The sequence below is a fragment of the Amblyraja radiata genome, chromosome 12, assembly GCF_010909765.2.
Source record: "Amblyraja radiata isolate CabotCenter1 chromosome 12, sAmbRad1.1.pri, whole genome shotgun sequence".
In the NCBI taxonomy this organism is placed as follows: domain Eukaryota; kingdom Metazoa; phylum Chordata; class Chondrichthyes; order Rajiformes; family Rajidae; genus Amblyraja; species Amblyraja radiata.
In genome coordinates, this window is record NC_045967.1 from 1,472,188 (window position 1) to 1,494,262 (window position 22,075).

Sequence of the window (22,075 nt, forward strand, 5' to 3'; positions counted from 1 at the left end):
TGATGGTTTGCCAGTCTTGGATTTTCTTCTCTGGAATGCCGGAGGATGAGGAAAGAACTGACAGAAGTATATAAAATTATAAGAAGCATTGATTGGGTAGACAGACAAAACCTTATTTACCAGGATAGAAATATCAAATAGTCGAGGGCATAGCTTTAAGGTGAGAAGGGCATAGTTTAAAGGTGAGGGGCGTTTTTTAACAGAGGGTAGTGGGTGCCTGGATTGCGTTTCCAGGTGTGGTGGTGGAGGTAGATACAATGGGGACGACAGATGGCACAATGGGCTAAGTGTTCGGCTGGCAACCGGAAGGTAGCCGGTTCGAATCCCGCTTGGAGTGCATACTGTCGTTGTGTCCTTGGGCAAGACACTTCACCCACCTTTGCCTGTGTGTGAATGTGTGTGAGTGATTGGTGGTGGTCGGAGGGGCCGTAGGCGCAGATTGGCAGCCACGCTTCCGTCAGTCTGCCCCAGGGCAGCTGTGGCTACAGAAGTAGCTTACCACCACCGAGTGTGACTGAGGAGTGAATGAATAATGCGATGTAAAGCGCCTTGAGTATTAGAAAGGCGCTATATAAAATCCCATCCATTATTATTATTATTAATAGTGGCATTTAAGAACCTGTTGGATAGCACATTGATTTGCAGGGAATGGAGGGATATGGATTATGTGCAGGCAGATAAGAGTTGTTCTTGGCATCATGTTCAGCACAGACATTGTGGGCTGAAGGGCTTTTTCCTGTGCTGCAATACATAGAAACATGGAAACATAGAAAATAGCTGCAGGTGGAGGCCATTCGGCCATTCGAGCCAGTACCGCCATTCATTGTGATCATGGCTGACCGTCCCCTATCAATAACCCGTGCCTGCCTTCTCCCCATATCCCTTGACTCCACTAGTCCCTAGAGCTCTATCTAACTCTCTCTTAAATCCATCCAGTGACTTGGCCTCCACTGCCCTCTGTGGCAGGGAATTCCATAAATTCACAACTCTGGGTGAAAAAGTTTTTTCTCACCTCAGTCTTAAATGACCTCCCCTTTATTCTAAGACTGTGGCCCCTGGTTTCCTCCCTCATTCCAACATTGGGAAATTTTTCCTGCATCGAGCTTGTCCAGTCCTTTTATAATTTTATATGTTTCTAAACTCCAGTGAATACAAGCCTAGTCTTTTCAATCTTTCCTCATATGACAGTCCCGCCATCCCAGGGATCAATCTCGTGAACCTACGCTACACTGTTTCAATCACAAGGATGTCCTTCCTCAAATTAGGAGATCAAAACTGTACACAATTTTGCATGTTCTATGAAGTGATGCTTGATGTACAATTCTGGAAGTAATTCTTTAGTAATTGTAATACATTCTGTTTTTTCCAGCACTGTTACCTGCCCTGCATTTTCCAGCTCCCTTCCACGTGGCTCCACTGAGTGCCAACCACTGGTTCAAGCAATTGGCTGCAGTGATTGCTCAATTCCGAGTTCTTCGGAGGGTGGAACGGTGGGCAAGCTCCTTGGGGATTGTGGTGAACGTGCCCGCGTTGTGCCAGGAGGAGATCCCTGCAACGCCGCCATGGTGCACTGCGCCTCGGGCTGCCAGCGCAGACCGCAACACCTTCCCATTGAGTGCACCGAGCTGGACCTGGAAGGGTATCTGTCGGATGTGCAGTCTGATTGCATTGTCATGGCCCAGGAGACGGCAGCACACTACCAACCCTCAAGACCACAAGAAAGGCCAGCTCTAACGTCCGGTAGTGTTGGACCTGATCCTTGTGTAAAGCAGTCATGGATGAGGGAACATGTAGAGGGCAGATCAGAGGAATGCCACTGCATTAGATGTGGTAACACTCAGCTTTACAATCAACCCACTGTGAATCAGTGGGTAAACAATTGCTTCCATTAAAATGAAAATGATGTGCTATTTGATGTCTAGCACATTTGGAAATAATTGGAAACTTGTTTCTTTAGGTCCTTTTATCTTCCCTTTTAACAGGCATCATTCTACGATGAGAAATTGGTACATTGTATTTGGTTCTCATAGCCATGGGGGTAGGAGTACAGACAAAATAACTTCACTGGTGCCATTAAGGTCCTCTCCGATGTGGCCAGTACAAATAAAAACAAATATGTTATGTTCAAAAAGCATTAATATGCATTAATAGCACATTAAAACATTTTAAAACCTCAAAGGAGAAGGGGCACTAGTTGATTAGCATTTTGGCATTCTTAACAGCAAATTACCACTATAAAATACCAAATTTGATTAGCTAGAGACAAGACAGTATGTTGTGGTTGCTGATATGAGACAGCATGGGATGTGCATGTAGGAATAAATCTGCATGCATTTCCGCACTTGTATTTATAATGCTGAATGCTTCAGAAAGCTGTACGAGATGGAGTACAACTCTTCCAAGTGCTTGGATCAACAGTTAACGAAGTGGCAATAACAAGGACTGAGTGTAATCACCATTTATGTTTGAAAAGTTTTATTTATTGTGGGTTTCTCCTTTCTCCAATGAAGCATCTTCATTTCCCCTTGCGCATATCTCCCCCATTACTATGACCAGAGTGAGTCTGCTCTTCATTGATCATGTTTCCACAGTCGAGTTTCTATAGTTGTTTAGGCATGTAGAGGACATGATAGTAGCGGACCTGGTCTGGGATAAATTACAAACCTACTGACTTCCTTAGCTACCTGAACTACACTTCTTCCCACCCTGCTTCCTGTAAAGACTCTATCCTGTACTCCCAATTCCTCTATCTACGCCGCATCTGCGCCCAGGATGAGATGTTCCATACATTAAAGATGTCCTCATTCCTTAGGAAATGGGGGTCCCCCTCTTCCATTATAGATGAGGCTCTCACTTGGGTCTCCTCCACATCCTGCAGCTCCGCACTTACGCCCCCTCCCCCCCATTCGTAACAAGGACAGAGTCCCCATTGTCCTCGCCTTCCACCCCTTCAGCCATTATAATCCACCAACATTTTCGCCACCTCCAACGGGACCCCACTACTCGCCACATCTTCCCATCTCCACCCCTTTCTGCTTTCCGCAGAGACCGTTCCCTCCACAACTCCCTGGTCAACTCGTCCCTTCCCACCCAAACCACCACTCTCCAGGTACTTTCCCCTGCAACAGCAGGAGATGCATCACCTGTCCCTTTACCTCCCCCACTCGACTCCATCCAAGGACCCAAACAGTAATTCCAGGTGAGGCAGAGGTCCACTTGCATCTCCTCCAACCTCCTCTACTGTATCCGCTGTTCCAGGTGTCAACTTCTCTACATCAGTGAGACCAAGCGCAGGCTCGGCGATCGTTTCACTGAACACCTCTGCTCAGCCTGTCTTAACCTACCTAATCTCCCGGTTGCTCAGCACTTCAACTCCCTCTCCCATTCTTAATCTGACCTTTCCATCCTGGGCTTCCTCCATTGCCGGAGTGAGGCCCAGCGCAAATTGGAGGAACAGCACCTCATATTGGGTAGTTTACACTCCAGCAGTATGAACATTGACTTCTCTAACTTCAGATAGCCCTTGCTTTCTCTCTCCATCCCCTTCCCAGTTCTTCTACTGGTCTTACTGTCTCCGCCTACATACTATCTTTGTCCCACCCCCTCCCCTGACATCAGTTTCGACCCGAAACGCCGCCCATTCCTTCTCTCCAGAGATGCTGCCTCACCCACTGAGTTACTCCAGCATTTTGTATCTACCTGATAGTAACACATTGATCTCAGACGAATTTATCATTAAATGGAATATTTATTTGTTGGCTAAGCAATCCTACCACACCGTTCAACCCGTGGTCCTTATCTTCACCAGTAGATGATTTCTTGCTATGGAAAGATCTTTACTTAAAGTCAGCTAATGGTGAAGCAATCAACTCCTTTAATAAGGAGTTACTCCAGTACTATGTGTCTTCTTATGTAAACCCGCATTTGCAGTTCCTTTTGTCTCCAGTTATTTTATAACTAAGGCCATTGGTTAATGGTCAATCAAAGAAACTGAAGTTTATAGAAAGTGGCAATTATTAGGATGATTAAATATGGAGAGGCTATTTTTAAGGGGACAAAGAAGAAGATCAAATTGCATGAAAATTTGCTCCTTGGGAAACAACTTTCCCTGATTTTAGTTATTTATAATAAGACACAAAGTGCTGGAGTAAGTCAGTGGGTCAGGCAGCACGTCACCTATCCACGTTCTCCAGACATGAAACATTGCCTATCCATGTTCCCCAGTGATGCTATTTCACCCGCTGAGTTACTCCTGCACTGTGTGTCTTTTGTAAACCAGCATCTGCAGTTCCTTGTGTCTCCAGTTATTTATAACATTGGTTAATGGTTAATTCAAAGATTTAACACAAAGAAACTGAGTTTAGAGTAATTCTTGTTTTGATGATTACTTGCTGTGATTTTTGTTCTCTCTGGAAGGGCTGTATCTCAATTGGCTTTGAGAATATCAATTAAATATAGAGCTCAGTTTATTCCTATTTTATTTGGAACATAAAAACATCATTTGAAGTGTTCAATGGAATAGGATCAAATGGTGTTACTTAAAGACCCTTGAGTCTTTAATGCTCTGTTGCTTAAGATTAATTCTGAGTTTTCTTTTCTTGGCTTGGTTACCTGAAGTAGGATAGCCAATGACAACCCACAACTCTTGGAAAGAATGGTTCAATTGAAAAACAATGTTTTTTTACTTTGTTCTTATATGTTGCATCAGGATACAGTGCTCTCCATAATGTTTGGGACAAAGACCCATCATTTAATTTATTTGCTTCTGTACTTCACAATTTGAGAATTGTAATAGAAAAAAATCACACATGGTTAAAGTGCACATTGTCAGATTTTTTTACAGGGTATTTTTATACATTTTGTTGTCACCATGTAGAAATTACAGCTGTGTTTTTACATCGTCCCCCCATTTCAGGGCACCAGAATGTTTGGAACACATGACTTCACAGTGTTTGTAATTGCACAGTTGTGTTTAATTGCCTCCTTAATGCAGGTGTAAGAGAGCTCTCAGCACCTAGTCTTTCCTCCAGTCTTTCCATCACCTTCTGAAACTTTTATTGCTGTTTATCAACATGAGGACCCAAGTTGTGCCAATGAAAGTCAAAGAAGCCATTGTGAGACCGAGAAAAAAGAATAAAACTGTTAGAGGCATCAGCCAAACATTAGGCTTACCAAAATCAATTGTTTGGAACATCATTAAGAAGAAAGAGAGCACTTGTGAGCTTACTAATAGCAAAGGGACTGGCAGGCCACCTCTACAGCTGATGACAGAATAATTCTCTCTATAATAAAGAAAAATCCCCAAACACCCCAGACAGATCAGAGACACTCTTCAGGAGTCTGATGTGGATTTGTCAATGACCATTGTCCGCAGAAGACTTTATGAACAGAAATACAGAGGCCACACTGCAAGATGCAAACCATTGGTTAGCCGCAAAAAAAAGGATGGCCAGGTTACAGTTTGCCAAGAAGTACTTAAAAGAGCAACCACAGTTCAGGAAAAAGGTCTTGTGGACAGATGAGATGAAGATTAACTTATCAGAGTGATGGCAAGAGCAAAGTATGGAGGAGAGAAGGAACTGCCCAAGATCCAAAGCATTCCACCTCATCTGTGAAACACGGTGATGGGGGTGTAATGGCCAGGGCATGTATGGCTGCTGAAGGTACTAGCTCACTTATCTTCATTGATGATACAACTGCTGATGGTAGTATCATAATGAATTCTGAAATGTATAGACACATCCTATCTGCTCAAGTTCAAACAAATGCTTCAAAACTAATTCTACAACAAGACAGTGATCCCAAACATATTGGTAAAGCAATAAAGGAGTTTTTCAAAGCTAAAAAATGATCAATTCTTGATCATTGGCCATGTCAATCTCCCGATCTGAACCCAAATGCGCATGCCTTTTATATGCTGAAGAGGAAACTGAAGGGGACTAGCCCCCAAAACAAGCATAAGCTAAAGATGGCTGCAACACAGGCCTGCAGAGCATCACCAGAGAAGACACCCAGCAACTGGTGATGTCCATGAATTGCAGACTTCAAGCAGTCATTGCATGCAAAGGATATGCAACAAAATACTAAACATGACTACTTTCATTTACGTGACATTGCTGTGTCCCAAACATTATGGTGCCCTGAAATAGGGGGAACTATGTATAAACACTGCTGTAATTTCTACATGGTGAAAGCAAAATGTATAAAAATGGCCTTTATTAAAATCTGACAATGTGCACTTTAACCACATGTGATTTTTTACTATTACAAATCTCAAATTGTGAAGTACAGATGCAAATAAATAAATGATGGGTGTTTGTCCCAAAGATCATGGAGGGCACTGTAGGATGTTTCCTTTCACATAGTCCTTTGTCCTTGCCGTGCTCTGAGTCATGCTACCATGAAACTTGGTTGACAGCCCAAACTTGTTACATTAGGAAACTGTTGATCGGGAGATTTATGTTCAGTAGGGGTGGTACTCATTCCAAGCCCTTCAAAGTATATGGAACTGAACTCGTTGTTGGCAGTGACCTGTGCTGAGAGTAAAAATAAGACAAACTGGCTTTGTGTGTGATATATGGGAGATCAGCAAAAGTCATGCCCTTGTCGGCGTCTAAGTGACTAGACATCGGCAATCATCATCCAGTGGGAAAACATACAAGCAAAAACCTGCTCATTGAGAGTTCTCTCCCCTCCGACTATAAATTATTATTTTTTCTCTTTCATTATTTCCTTTTTATTTTCACTGTTTTATTTAACTGACTGCTACAATCATTGTTTCTCTGATTTTAGTTTGTGTTTCTCGTCATCTTAACTACTGGACGGCCGGGACATGTTGAGCCTTCTGATTCATACTTCTAGTCCACGGTAGTTGTGGCACGGCTTTCTCTTGTGTTCCTTAATGTGCACTGGGTGGACTCTACACCTCGGCAAGGCCACCAGCATCATCGACGAGTCTCACCCCCCCCCCCCCGGTCACTCCCACTTATCTCCTCTCCCATCAGACAAAAGGTATAGAAGTGAGAAAAGTCCACATTCAGGGACAGTTTCTTCCCAGCAGTTATCAGGCAACTGAATCATCCTACCAACAACTAGAGAGCAGTCCTGAGCTACAATGCACTTCATTGAAGACCCTTGGACTATCTTTGATCAGACTTTACTGGACTTTATCTTGCACTAAACATAGTTCACATTATTCCCTTTATGTATCTGTACAATGTAAACGGCTCGATTGTAATCATGTATTGTCATTCCGCTGACTGGTTAGCATGCAACAAAGGTTTTTCACTGTACCTCGGTACACGTGACATTAAACTAAACTGGGCTAAAATGCGATTGAGACAGGCCCTATCCAAGAATATCCCACCTTCCCCAAGCTCACCATTCTAACAGGCTGCCTTTCCATTCCAACAGCTGGTTAGAATGATTGCAGATGTGCAGCTTGGAATATAGCCATTGACTTCATCAATTTCTGCTCCCACTTTGAGTCAGTGAGCTTTCTTTATAAACACCGCCTGGTCATTAATTATTTATTTGCGGGGTTGTTTTCACTATTTGTTTCAACATCAGTGCAGTAACAAACTTGTTTTATTTTACCCAATTAGTTACTTCTGCAGAATTTCAAAAGTTTTGCGTGAGAATCTGTCACTTTGTCTTCTGCAGTATATCATTTTGTATTGCTTTTGCTCCTAGTTTCTCGGCTCTCCTGTTATAAGCCACTAGTTGTAGATGTTGAAAGAGATTGTCATTCTTTTGACATCGGGGGATGCTAAAGTGCTTTATCAGCATTTAAGCATCTCTGAAGTGTAGACACTCTGGGAGCAAGGTAGCTAAATGTTCACAGTAAGGCTCCACAAATAAAAAGGTGTTAAACACCAGGCGGGCTGTTATTTAAGATTATTTGAACATTAAGTATCAGCCTGGATGCTGAACAGAATGTCCCTATTAGTAATAAAGTGTGAATATATTGCTCCCAATGGATCTACTGACTTTAATGGAACCAAATGTGTGGAGCTGGATGAACCAACAAACAAAATCTAGGCAAGCATTCAATGCTGGAAACAGAAAGGATTTTTCTTTCTTAACAGTGAAGCTCACAAATAGAATTGCAAATCTTCCTGAATTCTGCACTCTGGATCTTCCCTTTTCTTCTACACATTGTACTCTAATTTGACTGAATTTGTATTTATGTAGAGTATTATCTGATATGATTAGATAGCATGCAAAACAAAGCTTTTCACTGTACTACAGTGCATGTGACAATAATATACCTAAACCTAATTGATTGAGTTAGGCACTTGAGGATATTAATTCATCCGCTTTCTGTTAAACCACAAGGTAACATTTATTTTCTTAGGTTAGGCCCAGAACCAAGTTGATGAACAAAGATCCTGGGTATATCAGCCTCATCTCCTGCTGTTTCTCAGGCATTAGACGCTAATTTGGAGCTCAAATTAATGTTGCTTTAGGATTCCATTCTTCAGCTCAGCCATCACCTGGGCTAAAGATAGAGTCGCCTTGTGCTGCCAACTCGCGGCTCTAGAATATTTCGGGATGTCGTGGCGCAACGGTCGAGTTACTGCCTTACGACGGCAGAGACCCGGTTTTGGTCCTAACTACGACTGCTGTCTGCACAGAGTTTGTACATTCTCCCTGTGACTGTGGGATGCTGCGGTTTCCTCCCAGGTTTGTCAGTTAATTGGCTTTGGTAAAATTGCAAATTGTCTCAAGTGTGCAGGATAGTGCTGGCGTGTGGGATGATCGCTGGTCGGCGTGGACTCGGTGGGCCGAAGGGCCTGTTTCTGCTCTGCATCTCTAAAGTCTAAATTATAGATTGTGCATGTGCATCCTTTTGTCACCCATTGCCTTCTGATTAGTGCATGGAGCTAGATGAGCCTGCATTTTAAGCTAATTTACTGAATATCTTTCTGTATCAGGTTCCTGAGTTGAAAAAACCCAGTCACAGAAGCCTGTGAATCAACTCGAGGTTAGTTTTTTTTTCTCCATCCCCATTCCCCCAATACCACCACCACTTTTGACCTCTTGGGTGGATTCCTTTCTGAACCGATAGTTTTGCAAGTCGACAGAGGGAACTATTAGAGACTGCTGCCTGCACAAAAAACAATGTGCACTTGCTTTTTACTACCAATGAACTATGCTGAGCCCCTAGCATGGTTGGTGCTGTCACATTTAATTGAGGTCGGATGGTTAATCTCCTCTTCATGGCCCTTCGTTTCTCCCACATCCATAAAAATAATGACCACCATTTCACTGGCAGTATGAGCAGTGACCTACAAGCCACTTTGAGGCAGTCATTTGCTGTGCTGCTATTGAAGGTTGATATTGTTTTACCTGAATTATTATTCCTTATACCTAATTACTGGAAGCACACCACTGCATCCCCCATCACAACATTCTTGCCCTCACACAAATTTCACCCATCTCTTTGTCCAAGTTTTCAGAATCTTCGCGATCGATTCTCTGACCTTCTATCCTAGTCAGGTTGAACTTTGCTCACTTCCACCAACCTAACAATGCCTCACTCTGCCCATAACTCAGCCTGTCTAGACCTGAAAAGTTTAATCCAGACGTTTTGTTTGTTTTAGAAGTAAATTACATCAACAATCGCCTGACCAGCACCCATCCTCAGTCCAAAGTAAACTTCACTCCATTCAAAATGCTACTGGTTGCGTCTTGCATCACACAAGCCCCACACATCCATCATTCCTGTCATCTCCAGAATATTTTTCTTTATGTTTAAAATTCCTCACAGATACTGTTTAACCTCCATCTTATTCTGGATGTGCTTTCAACTCTCTGACAACATACTCTATACTTCCTTATCCAGACTGCTTTGTTTTTCCACTTCCCTTTGTTCCATTATGACATTTCTTAAAACCACCACTTCTCCCAACTTTTGATCTATTGTCTTTCATCCTTAAATGAAAGCTACTTTCATTAAATCAAGAGGCGTGTAATGTGTGCAGTATTCATGCAGAACTCCTCCTTACTTCAGCAATGAGAGTTTTCAGTAAGATTTATTGTTATTTGGTGATGTATATATCACACAAAACTTAATAGGGTATTTCCAATTGCTCCTGACTTTTGTGTTGAAACACCGTATGAATTAAATGTCCGACACGTAATGAATTATTGGTTTAGAATCAAGTAATTTCATATTAATTTCTACGTGAACCAGTGAAACAGGATTGTTTTAAAGTATTTTCTGCAAAACTGAACATCCCAGTTCTGTGTTGGAATGTCAATTTAACTTGAGTTCAAATCCTGAAAGTGATATCAATTATCATATTTATAATTGTGGTTATGTTTTGGTGAGCCTTGCCCCAGCACACCCAGGAAACATGTCAGGGCAGCACCACTTTGGGTAGAGATTTGGGCCAGTTTAATGAGGCCTCCGTGAGAAATTGCATGATGGAGTACATGGTACCATGCACCAAATGTAGGCTTTGCACATATGCTGCCCTATCTATCACGCAAGATACATTGCACTTCATTTAGTTTTGTTCAGTTTAGTTTATTGACATGTGTACCGAGGTACAGTAAAAAGCTTTCGTATAAAATGCATGTTCCACTTGACTCATGCCATCAAACTTCATTACTTGTGCTCAACAACCTCCCTGTATGTGGTATGAATATACATTTAAAACATTCTATTGATGAGCACATCGATTCATTGCCCAATGGCAAATGACTGCCTGCTCCTAGCAGAGTCAGATTGATCTACTTTAGCATTACAAATTGTAAAATATTTCTAAATCTAACTGCACTGACACCCGCTGCGTGATCTTTTCCAGAAGCAGCTCTGGTTCAGTTGACCTTACATAAGTGATAATGGGCAAGTGGTTTGACATGAAAATATCTCTGGGGGATTTTCACAATGGTAGTTATTAGAGCTGGTGCAGGAGGTGGTAGTTATTAGAGCTGGTGCAGGAGAAGGAAACAGTGGTAGCAGAGGCAGAATGTATGTGGCGAAGGCCACCTCTGTTAATGTGGGAGTGACCAAATGAGACGTAGTCAATGAAACACAAAGAAAGTAATAAGAAGGAACTGCAGATGCTGGTTTACACCAAAGATGGATGCAAAACGCTGGAGTAGCTCAGCTAGTCAGGCAGCATCTCTGGAGAACATGGAGATGTTTTCAGCAAAGGAAGGATGGTTGCCGCATTCCAGTGTCAGGACAACAAGATCAGATTGCATTTGATTATATTGCTTTATGCTCCTCTTTATTATTGTGTTTATTATTTCTGAATCTCTATCCCTAGTGTAAATTTATCACCATTTTTCTGTTGTTGCAGGTGTGCACATTTAGCTACTGCAGAGCCAGTGGGAAGCTTGGACATTAGAGCTGGATTTCTCCCCACTGAGCGAGCAGGGAAAGAGGCATTTTGAAAATGGGAGTTGTGCACAGATGGAGGATGACAGGAAGATTTGAAACTACCTTGGCTTTTGTACCTTAACATTGGTGCAATCTGCCAGTGCGGTTATTTGATGTCTTGAGCCATCGTGGAATTCCCATCAGTGGAAAAGCTAGTCGAATTTATGGCGTGATGGACATGGATACAAACAATTAATCTTTTGCATTCAGGGCTTGAGTTAAACTATTCTCTGGTATGTTCGGGTAATGGGTTTTGGGACCAATTGATGCTAAGGGATTCAAAAACTTGTCGCTGTCTTAAATTACAAGGGTCATGCTGACCATTTAAGCAATCTGATTTTGTTACAGAGGAACATATTTTGCCTGTTCTATTCCTGTGATACTTTTCAGTAATGAGTTTCCCCTGTGGGAGATGCGCAACTTCAGTTCTCTGCATATTGCTGATATCCATTATCAGTAGCTCAGTAGTATTACATTATGTGTAACTGTCAACGCAGCAGCTAAGCAAGGGCTCAAGAAACAATCAAAGTGCCACCAGAATACTATTATTCCCACTAGCCTTAAGGTGACAATGCAAGATGAGATATCTTCTGGGTGAAATTGTGAAGAACACTCTCCATTAATGCAGATATCTGAAATATCTGGCTGTGCACTCAGGCAGAAGTGAACTTAATACTGTGAGTTTAAACCTGTGGAATTTTATATTCTGTCATTTTCTCTGTTTTTGGGATTAATTTGTTAGCATTGAATTTTTGTAAATTATTTTTGTAACTTTATGCTAACATTTAAGATTAAAAAAAATCTCATTTGGTTGTTAATTCAACATTTTAAATAAACTATAATTGGTGATGCCTCCAAGAGGAAGATATTTTATGTGTTTTAATTTTCTTGTAAGTGAAGAAAAGGGAGGCTGAAAAATCAGCCACAAGGAAGAACCAACTGCTTAATAAAGTATTCAGCACGTAATATCATAGAAACATAGAAAATAGGTGCAGGAGTAGGCCATTCGGCCCTTCGAGCCTGCACCGCCATTCAATATGATCATGGCTGATCATCCAACTCAGTATCCTGTACCTGCCTTCTCTCCATACCCCCTGATCCCTTTAGCCACAAGGGCCACATCTAACTCCCTCTTAAATATAGCCAACAAACTGGCCTCAACTACCTTCTGTGGCAGAGAATTCCAGAGATTCACCACTCTCTGTGTGAAAAATGTTTTCCTCATCTCGATCCTAAAAGATTTACCCCTTATCCTTAAACTGTGACCGCTTGTTCTGGACTTCCCCAACATCAGGAACAATCTTCCTGCATCTAGCCTGTCCAACCCCTTAAGAATTTTGTAAGTTTCTATAAGATCCCCCCTCAATCTTCTAAATTCTAGCAAGTACAAGCCAAGTCTATCTAGTCTTTCTTCATATGAAAGTCCTGACATCCCAGGAATCAGTCTGGTGAACCTTCTCTGTACTCCCTCTATGGCAAGAATATCTTTCCTCAGATTAGGAGACCAAAACTGTACGCAATACTCCAGGTGTGGTCTCACCAAGACCCTGTACAACTGCAGTAGAACCTCCCTGCTCCTATACTCAAATCCTTTTGCTATGAATGCTAACATACCATTCGCTTTCTTCACTGCCTGCTGCACCTGCATGCTTACTTTCAATGACTGGTGTACCGTGACACCCAGGTCTCGTTACATCTCCCCCTTTCCTAATCGGCCACCATTCAGATAATAGTCTACTTCCCTGTTTTTGCCGCCAAAGTGGATAACCTCACATTTATCCACATTATACTGCATCTGCCATGCATTTGCCCACTCACCCAGCCTATCCAAGTCACCTTGCAGCCTCCTAGCATCCTCTGCATCATGCTTCTGAAAAGTGTGAAAAGTCTAAGAAATTTGGCACATCAAGGAATACTCAAACAAATTTCTACAGATGCACTGCATAACAGGGAACTGCATATGCTGATTTCCAAAAAAAACTGCTGGAGTAGCTCAACAGGTCAGGCAGCATCTCTGGAGAACATGTATAGGCGACGTTACGGGTTGTGACCTAAAACGTCATCTATCCACTAGATTAAGTGGGACCCGTTGGGTCCCTGTCACACAGGAGGCTTGGGCCTCCAAAGCAATATTCCACCACTTACCCATAGCCCCCAACTGCACAAGCACGGCTCATTTCCCCTCATTCCTAACACTCTCTCCCCCTCCTCTTCACCCTCCCTCTTCTTTCCCCTCTCCTCCTCCCCTCCCCTATCACTCCCTCACCTCTCTCTCCCTATCCTTTCCCCCACCCCTCACTCCCCCCTATCCCCCCACTATCCCTCTTCACCTCCTCCACTGCCATCCTCTCCCTCTATTCCCCACTCCCTACCTCCCCCATTCCTCCCCCCCACTCTCCCTCCTCACCATTTCCCTCTCCTACCCTCCCCCAATCCTTCCCTCATCTCTCCTTTCCCCTACACTCAGCCACTCCCTCCATAACTCTTCTCCCCTCCCTACTCTCCCACTCTCCCTCCCCAGGATCTCGAGGTTGCCGCTCCTCTCCCTTCTTGCGTTCCCCGCCATCAGCGCCCTTAGAGCCAGGCCTCAGATCCTCGGCTCGGCCCGGAAGTACCAGCAGCTACGGGCGTGTGGGCGGGGGGGGAGAGCTCGGAGAAAAGACGAGGGAAGAGCTATGGGGGAGAGGGGGGTATCACAACGCCCCGGGCTGGAGCTGCGGGGCGTTGAGATGGCAGTGCGTTTGGGACTCACAGTGGGCGCTGGACGCTCTCCGCCGCTGGGGTCAGACTCTCCGCTTTTCTTTTGGCGACAACTCCGACTCCGGGCCGGGCCACTTCCGGTCCCTCCGAAAACTGCGTCCGGTTGGAGACTTCAGCCGGCCACCCGCAACGTCCCTCAGCTCCAGTAAAGGCGCGATGGCGCTAGAAGGGGCGGACTTTCCCGGGGAGTGACAGGGGAAGAGACCAATCCGCGCGGCGCTGACTGGCAGGAGAGGAGATCGATCTGCGCAGGTTTTTACGATTTTTAAACCTTGCTAACTTTTACAATATACTACCAATCGGAACAAAACTTCTTGCACTCACAGCATAGGAGAATGGTGAATGTGCTGGCAAAAAATCATAGCACTATAACATACTGTTTTTGCGCAAATAGAAAAACTGCAAACCGGAAGAGCACAAGATCAGAGTTTTAGTTATGGATAGATGGATGAATGGATGTATGTATGTTCTCAAGAGATGCTGCCTGACCCACTGAGTTACTCCAGCACTTTGTGTCTTTGTTTACTGTACATCATGGCTATGACCTGGATCATTGGAATTGCAGTTTAATGACTGGAATATTTAAATGCAAGTGGATCAGATTTTTTTCAAATAAAGATCACGTCAGTGAATGGCAACTGTGAAATAAAAAGAAAAGTGAAAGGCCTGGATAGAGTGAATGCGGAGAGGATGTTTCCATTAGTGGGAGAGACTAGGACCAGAGGCCATACCCTCATAATAAAAGGATGTACCTTTAGAAAGGATGTACCTTTAGAAAGAAGAATTTATTTAGCCAGAGGGTGGTGAATCTGTGGAATCCATTGCTCTGGAGGCCGTCTATAGATATTTTTAAAGCGGAGATTGAAAGATTCTTGATTAGTACGGGTGTCGGGGCTTATGGGGAGAAGGCAGGAGAACGAGGTTGAGAGGGAAAGATAGATCAGCCATGATTGAATGGCAGAGTAGACTTGATGGGCTGAATGGCCTAATTCTGCTCCTTGGACCTATGAACATGACCGGTTTGGTGTAAAATAAATGACTCTAGAGCCGCCATAGACAAGTAGCAGTCCATCTCATTGGAGTCTCTTCCGTCATTTATTCACACCAATTTCACAGTTTCCATTCACTGATGTGACCTTTATTTTGAAAATAAAAATCAGATTTCAGGAAATGGCCACAGATGTTGGTATTAATGGCAATACCCACATCCCTTAAATAAGTACTTAAAAAATAAAAAAAAAAATTGATTCAAAAAGCAGATAGCTGTTTCTCATCAGTAAGCTTGGATGGCGTGAGAGGAGAGAAATGAGTTCAGTCATTAAGCATCCGTAGAAATGAACTCAATCCTCTTCTGGACTAATATCCGCACAGATGTAGGTCCATATGTGCACAGCTCCAAGAGGGTAACTTGCTTAATGTTTCCACTTCTGACACTTAGCCATATAAATGCTCAGCCAAACCAGAGATCAAATCCAAACACTGTGGCGTGCTACTGAACAATAATTTTCCATTGTGACATTTGTATTCTTTTGAACATATGTGAAGACCAAAGTGGTTTCCTGCAATTGCTATATTTTTTTTTAATTGTCAACCCAATTCACTAGAATGTAAACCATGGACACCTTGAAATAGGCAGAGATATATATGGATTTCCTAGATAGGATCAAACTAAAATCTTAACTATTGTTTATCTTGTAATCACTTCTCAATTTTGTTAACTTTGTAAGTCTTTATAATCCAATATGGTTCTGAAAATATGAATAACACTTTGAACAGTTGACAGCACCATAAAATGTTATGAATTCATTGTACACTCTTGACTTGACTCTTGCCACTTGATTACACATTTTAGTAAGTCAGCTGCCCACAAATAAATAAATAAGCTTCCTCAGGATGTTTTAAAGTTGTAAGATTTTGCAAATTCAAAGGATGATGCGATCCTGAATTCACAAGTTATAGGAGTAGAATTAGGCCATTCAGCCCATTGAGTCCACTCCGCCATTCATGGCTGATCTTTGCCTCCTAGTCCCATTTTCCTGCCTTCTCCCCATAACCGTTGACACCCGTTCTAATCAAGAATTGGTAACAAACTATATTTGCAGAAGTTCTTCTCTGAAAGCAATTGTCGGCAGTAGTCTATGTCTGTGAGTAGGAGTGGCTTGGTTGTATTTTACCATGTTGACCATGCCTCGGGTACAAACCAAGAGTCTGGAGGATAAAGTAAATGAGTTGATAATGGAAAGCATCTTTGATCAGCCAGAATTCGCCCCCGCCTGGCTGATTTTATTTCATTTCTTGAGGGATGAAACGTATTATTGCACATCAATTGTCTCTGGAGCCGATAACTGTTAATCCAGGTCCTGAATGAAATAGCTGTGAGGCACAATAGTTGTTTGATCTTTGCAACAAGTTCTTCAGCAGATTTGCACCATCTCCCATTCCTGAGTTTTCGCTTAATTACCTTCTGATGAGGACTTAATTCTATCTGATCAGCATTCTAAGCTGTTGTGCACTTAAACCAATTTCTCCTTGGAATTGAAGCTCCTGAAACACACAGCTGTCTAAAACCATTGGACTAATGCTATTCTGTGAAACCTTGCTTGACCAATGTATAAGTAGATTAAACAAAACTCTGGAAATGCTTAGCAGGTCAGGTGGCATCTGTGAAGGATTAGTGTTTCAGCACCAAGTGTTACCTCAGTTAGTCTCTCTGCAGATGCTGTCTGCCCTTTTGAGAATTTCCAGCAAACCTTGGATTACTAGCGTGTCTAAGTATTGCATCTGCTGCATATTTGCTCCATCAAATGTCTGGTAGCATTGGGTATAATGAAACCGTGTACAAATTAAATGAGTATCAGGATGTACCAGGATGATTGGATTACCTTTTTTTCTCTACAGATCGGTTAGATTAACCTGTGTCACAAGGAAGATGTCAGAAATTGTTAATCAAGACTTTGTAATGTGGTACTTAGAAAAATTCAAGCTATTCGGGCATAGTCAACATGGTTTAGTGATGACGGCATCATGTTTGAATAATTTATTGGCAATCTTTGAAATAATACCGTGCTTGTAGATAAAGGTGAACTGGTGTGTGTATACTATATTTTGATTACCAGAAAGTCTTTGAAAGGTGTTACATCGACCCGACACAGCCACATTTGTCACACATCGACCCGACACAGACCCATTTGCACTTTAGACTGTTTTACTGTTCTTTTTATAAATCATGTTTCTCGGGGTATCTACATCTAAATGTTATTAGTTGTTTAAGTTATGACATGGGATGGAAGCTGCATACCAAATCTTGTTGCACATATGTGCAATGACAATAAAATATATTATTATTATTATTATTATCTAAGTTTGCTGCAGAGAACAAAAGTGTATGATTTAAGGGGTAACACGTGTTGGTGTGGATAGATGATTATTTGTCTGACAGGAGTCAGAGAGTGGGCATAATTGCTTCATTTTATGGTTGTTGCCATGTTAGCAGAGGTGAGATGTAGGAATGAATGCTTGGGCCTCCACCTTTTGAAATGTATAATTACCTATGTGAAGCACTGAAGATATGATTGCTAAATTAGTTGATGATATGTAGGGATGCATGCCATGAAGTGATTATAAGGAGGCAACAAGGGAACATGGTTTGGTTAGGTGTATATGGGACTAGAGTGGATGGGTGTCATGATCAACATGGATGAGAGATCAACGGATCTACTGTGTATAACTCTGTTTTAAAGTCAGTGAACGAAGATGTGTGAAATTAAGTAAAATGTGGAAAAAAAATAAATGGTTTGTTTTGGAAAGGAAAAATGGAAAAAAATCAGATTATGTAAATAATGAGACAATGGGGAGTTTTGAGATACAGAAGGTTCGAAGTATCATAATATCTGATTTTCCAAAGGTTAGTACACATGTAGGGAAATGAATAAGAAAAGGGAGGGGTTGGAAGAGTGAACAGTGTCAATCTCGTTCGGTATGGAGCCGTGTTCATGAGCTGGAAGCATTTTAGAGAAGGTTTACCAGCTTGGTGTCAGAAATGTTATATGACAGTAGACAATATGAAAATAGATTTGTCTCTGCTGGTGTCCAGAGGAATGAGAGTGAAATTGATTGCATACAGACAGAGAGATCTAGGAATACACGTCTCTGTAAGTGACAGTTTAGTGAAGAAGATGTTTGGTGTCCTTGTCTTCACTGGCAACTATAGTTGGGACATCATAATAATACAAGTCATTGATGAGACCACATTACGAGTACCGTGTGCAATTCCAATCACCCAGCTTGACCTTAGACTTTACTTTAGACTTTAGAGATACAGCGCGGAAACAGCACGTCTCTGGATTATGGGAGGAAACTGGAGCCCCTGGGGAAAGCCCATGTGGTCGCAGAGAGAACACGGCAATGGCCAAGAAAGCACACCATTGCCTCGTTTTCCTGAGAAGGCTTAGGAAGTTCGGTATGTCCCCACCAATCCTCATCAATTTTAGCAAACGTGCCTTAGAAAGCATTTTATCAGGATGATTCACAGCATGGTTTGGGAACAGCTCCATCCAAGATCGCAAGAAATTGCAGAGAATTGTGGAAGCAGCCCAGATCATCGCACAAACTATCCTCCCTCCCATTGACTCCATTTACACTTCATGCTGCCTCAGCAAGGCCACCAGCATAATCAGGGATGAGTCTCATCCTGGTCACTCACTCTCTCCCCTCTATCATCAGGCAAGAGGGACAGAAGTGTGAAAACACACAGCTGCAGATTCAGGGACAGTTTTTTCCCCAGCTGTTATCAGGCAACTGAATCATCCTATCAAGAGAGCAGTCCTGAGCTACTTTCTACCTCACTGGAGACCCTTAGACCATATTTAATCAGACTTTACTGGAATTTCTCTTGCTCGAAAAGCTATTCCCTTTATCATGTATATGCTGTGAGTTGTCTGAGTGTACGTGCCTGTGATGCTGCTGCAAGATTTTCATTGTACCTCATTCCAATAAGCTTGACTAGAAAACAACAAAATGGAAGGAAGGATTTAATTAACAGACAATTACAGGGCAATGTGTGAAACTTCATGGAAATGGGACATAGGATTGCTTGTGTAAACCTAATGGGCTGAATGTCCTCTTTTTGTGCTGCAACTTGCTTCTAAGAAAGCTTCATTGGATGTGGTCTCAAACTGTGGAGCATCCTGTACAATACAGCTCACCCCCTCCATGACACACTGGTCAACCTGAGGAGCACCTTCAGCAACAGACTGGCTCCACCAAGGTGCACCACAGAACACCACAGGGGATCCCTTTTCCCTGTGGCTATCAAACTGCACAACTGCTCCCACTCTGGCGTGTGGCCGACCGACACCCCCCCCCCCCCTCCCCATCTTTGCACATCTCTCATCCTGGACTTTTCCACTCAATAATTTAATTTCATGTTTGTGCAATATTACACGTACTGTGCAATAACTGGTCATTAAATGTCATTATTATTATAATGCACATAACACTTTCAATGCCTTGTAACTTTGTCTTTTGACTGGTGGCAGGCCAAATTCTCTCTGGGATAAATAAAGTTGTATCGTATCATATTGTATCGTATGAAAGACATCATGTATAGTTTTTCGCTGACTGATTAGCAGCAACAAAAGCTTTTCACTGTACCTCGGTACAACATGACACTACACTAAATGTACAAACTCCGTACTGACAACACTCATAGTCAGGATCGAACCCAGGTCTCTGGTGCTGTAAGGCAGCAACTCTACCGCTGTGCTACAGTGCCACTATTATTTTACATTATACTTATGGGCGCCTCTCAAGGACGCTTTACAAAATTTAGTAAGCAGATTACAAAACATATAAGCGGAATGAAACAAAACCAAAAAAATTAGTAAGGAAATCAACAAAACACAATTCAAAGGGAGAGCAGCGGTAGCTAATCACGCCAGCGTTCACTCTCCCTTCCGGCAGCCATCTTGAAAACGGAACAAGCAAAACACATTTTAACATTGAACAACCACCACAGTGACTCCTACACACTCCTCACTGTGGTGGAAGGCGAAATAAAGTTAATTTCCTTCCCCTAGCTCTTCCTCGGTCGTGGGCCTCGAGCCCCCGTTGACGGGATGGTCTTGACACCCGTAGCCGGCGTTCGGGCCCTCCGCGTCGAGGCGATCCGCTCCCGCATCGGGGGGATGTCAGCTCCCTCGCGCCGGGCGATCGTACCTCACGTCAGGGCTAGTCTATAGGAAAGATGTAATTAGATTGGGAAGAGTTTAGAAGAGATCCCCTTACTGTTTTCTGGGCTTGCGTTATAGGGAGGCACTGGATAGGCTGCACTTTTTCCTTTGGAGAGTAAGAGGCCGATGGTTGACTTTTTGAAGTGTACAAAATCATGAAGTGCATGGATAAAGTGAACACTCAGTCTTTTCCCCAGACTAGAGAATACTTAAACTCAAAGCCATGGGCTTAAAGTGAGAGGGGTGAGATTTACAAGGGTCCTCGGTGGCAACTTTTCACTCTGAGGGTAGTCCGTATCTGGAACAAGCTAACAGAGGAATTATAGAAGCAGATACAATTACAGCTTTCAAAAGTAATTTGGACAGATAGATGGATAGGAAGGGATTAGAGATTAATTGACCAAATGCAAGCAAATGGGACCAGCCCAGAATGCTAACTTGGTCAGCATAGACAAGTTGGACTGAAGGGCCTATTTCTATGTTGTACAGCTTTATGACTATACTAGACCAACTGGGACCCGTTGGGTCCCTGTCACACAGGACACCTGGTTCCCCAACGCAACCAGTTCCCAAACGCAATATTCCACCACTCACCCGTTCCCCCATATTCCAGCACTCACCCATAGCCCCCAACTGTGCAGGACTGAGTGTTGCTCAATTGCAACTTTGTTACAAGCTGGGCCAGCAAGGAACTATATGACTATATGAGGTGTAGCATTGTTTTCTCCCAACTTGGCTTTTTGTACATTCCAGGGTCTTTGGATATTATTAAGAGAGGTAGATAGATTCTTGAAATGCAAGTGGTGAACATTTACCACAGTTTGCAAGGAATTGAACTTTGGTTTTGATCAGAGCAGACATGATTTAATTAAACGGTAAATTAAACTTGAGGGGGCAGGGTCTAACGCTGCTTCTAATTCCTATGCGTGTGTGCTCAATTATTGCTTATGCTAACAAAAAGCATGGATTGGAGCAAAAGCCTTTCCACCTGTCGATGCCGTCCATGATCCCAGGAGCCAAGAGTCATTACATTCTACTTAACATTTGATATCTGCACTTGTTCTTGTAAACCGCAGCCCTGCCCCAAACCAGATATTCACCCATGCCTATTTTTAAAGGTGCTAATTGACATAGATGTAACCAATTCATCGACTGTGGACAAAATCTGTTGCTTGAAACATTAGAGTTCGTTAATTCTGAACCTACCACCCAATCTGCGGTGAACAAATCAGTTCATGCATATCTTTTAATTTTTTTCCCCAGTTAAAAAAAATCAGGAACAGGCTTTTTTTCCCCATTAAAAAGAAGCTCAGTTCTACAATTCTCTATTGCTATTATCAGTTTTAAGATGTGTGATTGTTTGCTCTTGGATGCTTTTTCAGCACTATGGGTTTTTTTCTAGAAAAGTAGAGAAATGCTGATGATTCTGGCTGGTAAAGTATGCGTGAGCTGGCTTTGTTTGCAATGATGAATTAATGTGTGCAGTAAAAAAAATGGGCTGCCAAATCGATTCTGACAAACTTGTACTTTGGATAAACATGCAATAATTTAGGAAAGTAGATAGGGTTTTTTGTTCACAAAGGTGCTGCCTATGTCTATCAGCCTTGAGGACAGCACTAGATGTCTTCAGATTCACCCTGAGAGATGTCAAATCGGAGAACACGGCTTCATACAAATGTCTTTCATACGA

General features: G+C 42.6%; 1 protein-coding gene across 3 annotated transcripts in view; it reads left to right on the top strand.

Annotated features, from left to right (window-relative positions):
- The window catches only part of LOC116978854 (tumor necrosis factor receptor superfamily member 27-like), an 86,216-nt gene extending 73,963 nt beyond the window's left edge, over window positions 1-12,253 (top strand). For 2 of the 3 annotated variants that reach the window (XM_033030097.1, XM_033030099.1), the window contains exons 9-10: window positions 1,370-1,830; window positions 11,316-12,253. In XM_033030097.1, the coding sequence (XP_032885988.1) occupies window positions 1,370-1,830; window positions 11,316-11,329 (475 nt within the window). In that variant the 3' untranslated portion in view covers window positions 11,330-12,253. The remainder of the gene's footprint in view (window positions 1-1,369; window positions 1,831-11,315) is intronic. The other variant, XM_033030100.1, reaches the window with a different exon arrangement.
- The last annotated feature ends 9,822 nt before the right edge of the window (window positions 12,254-22,075 follow it).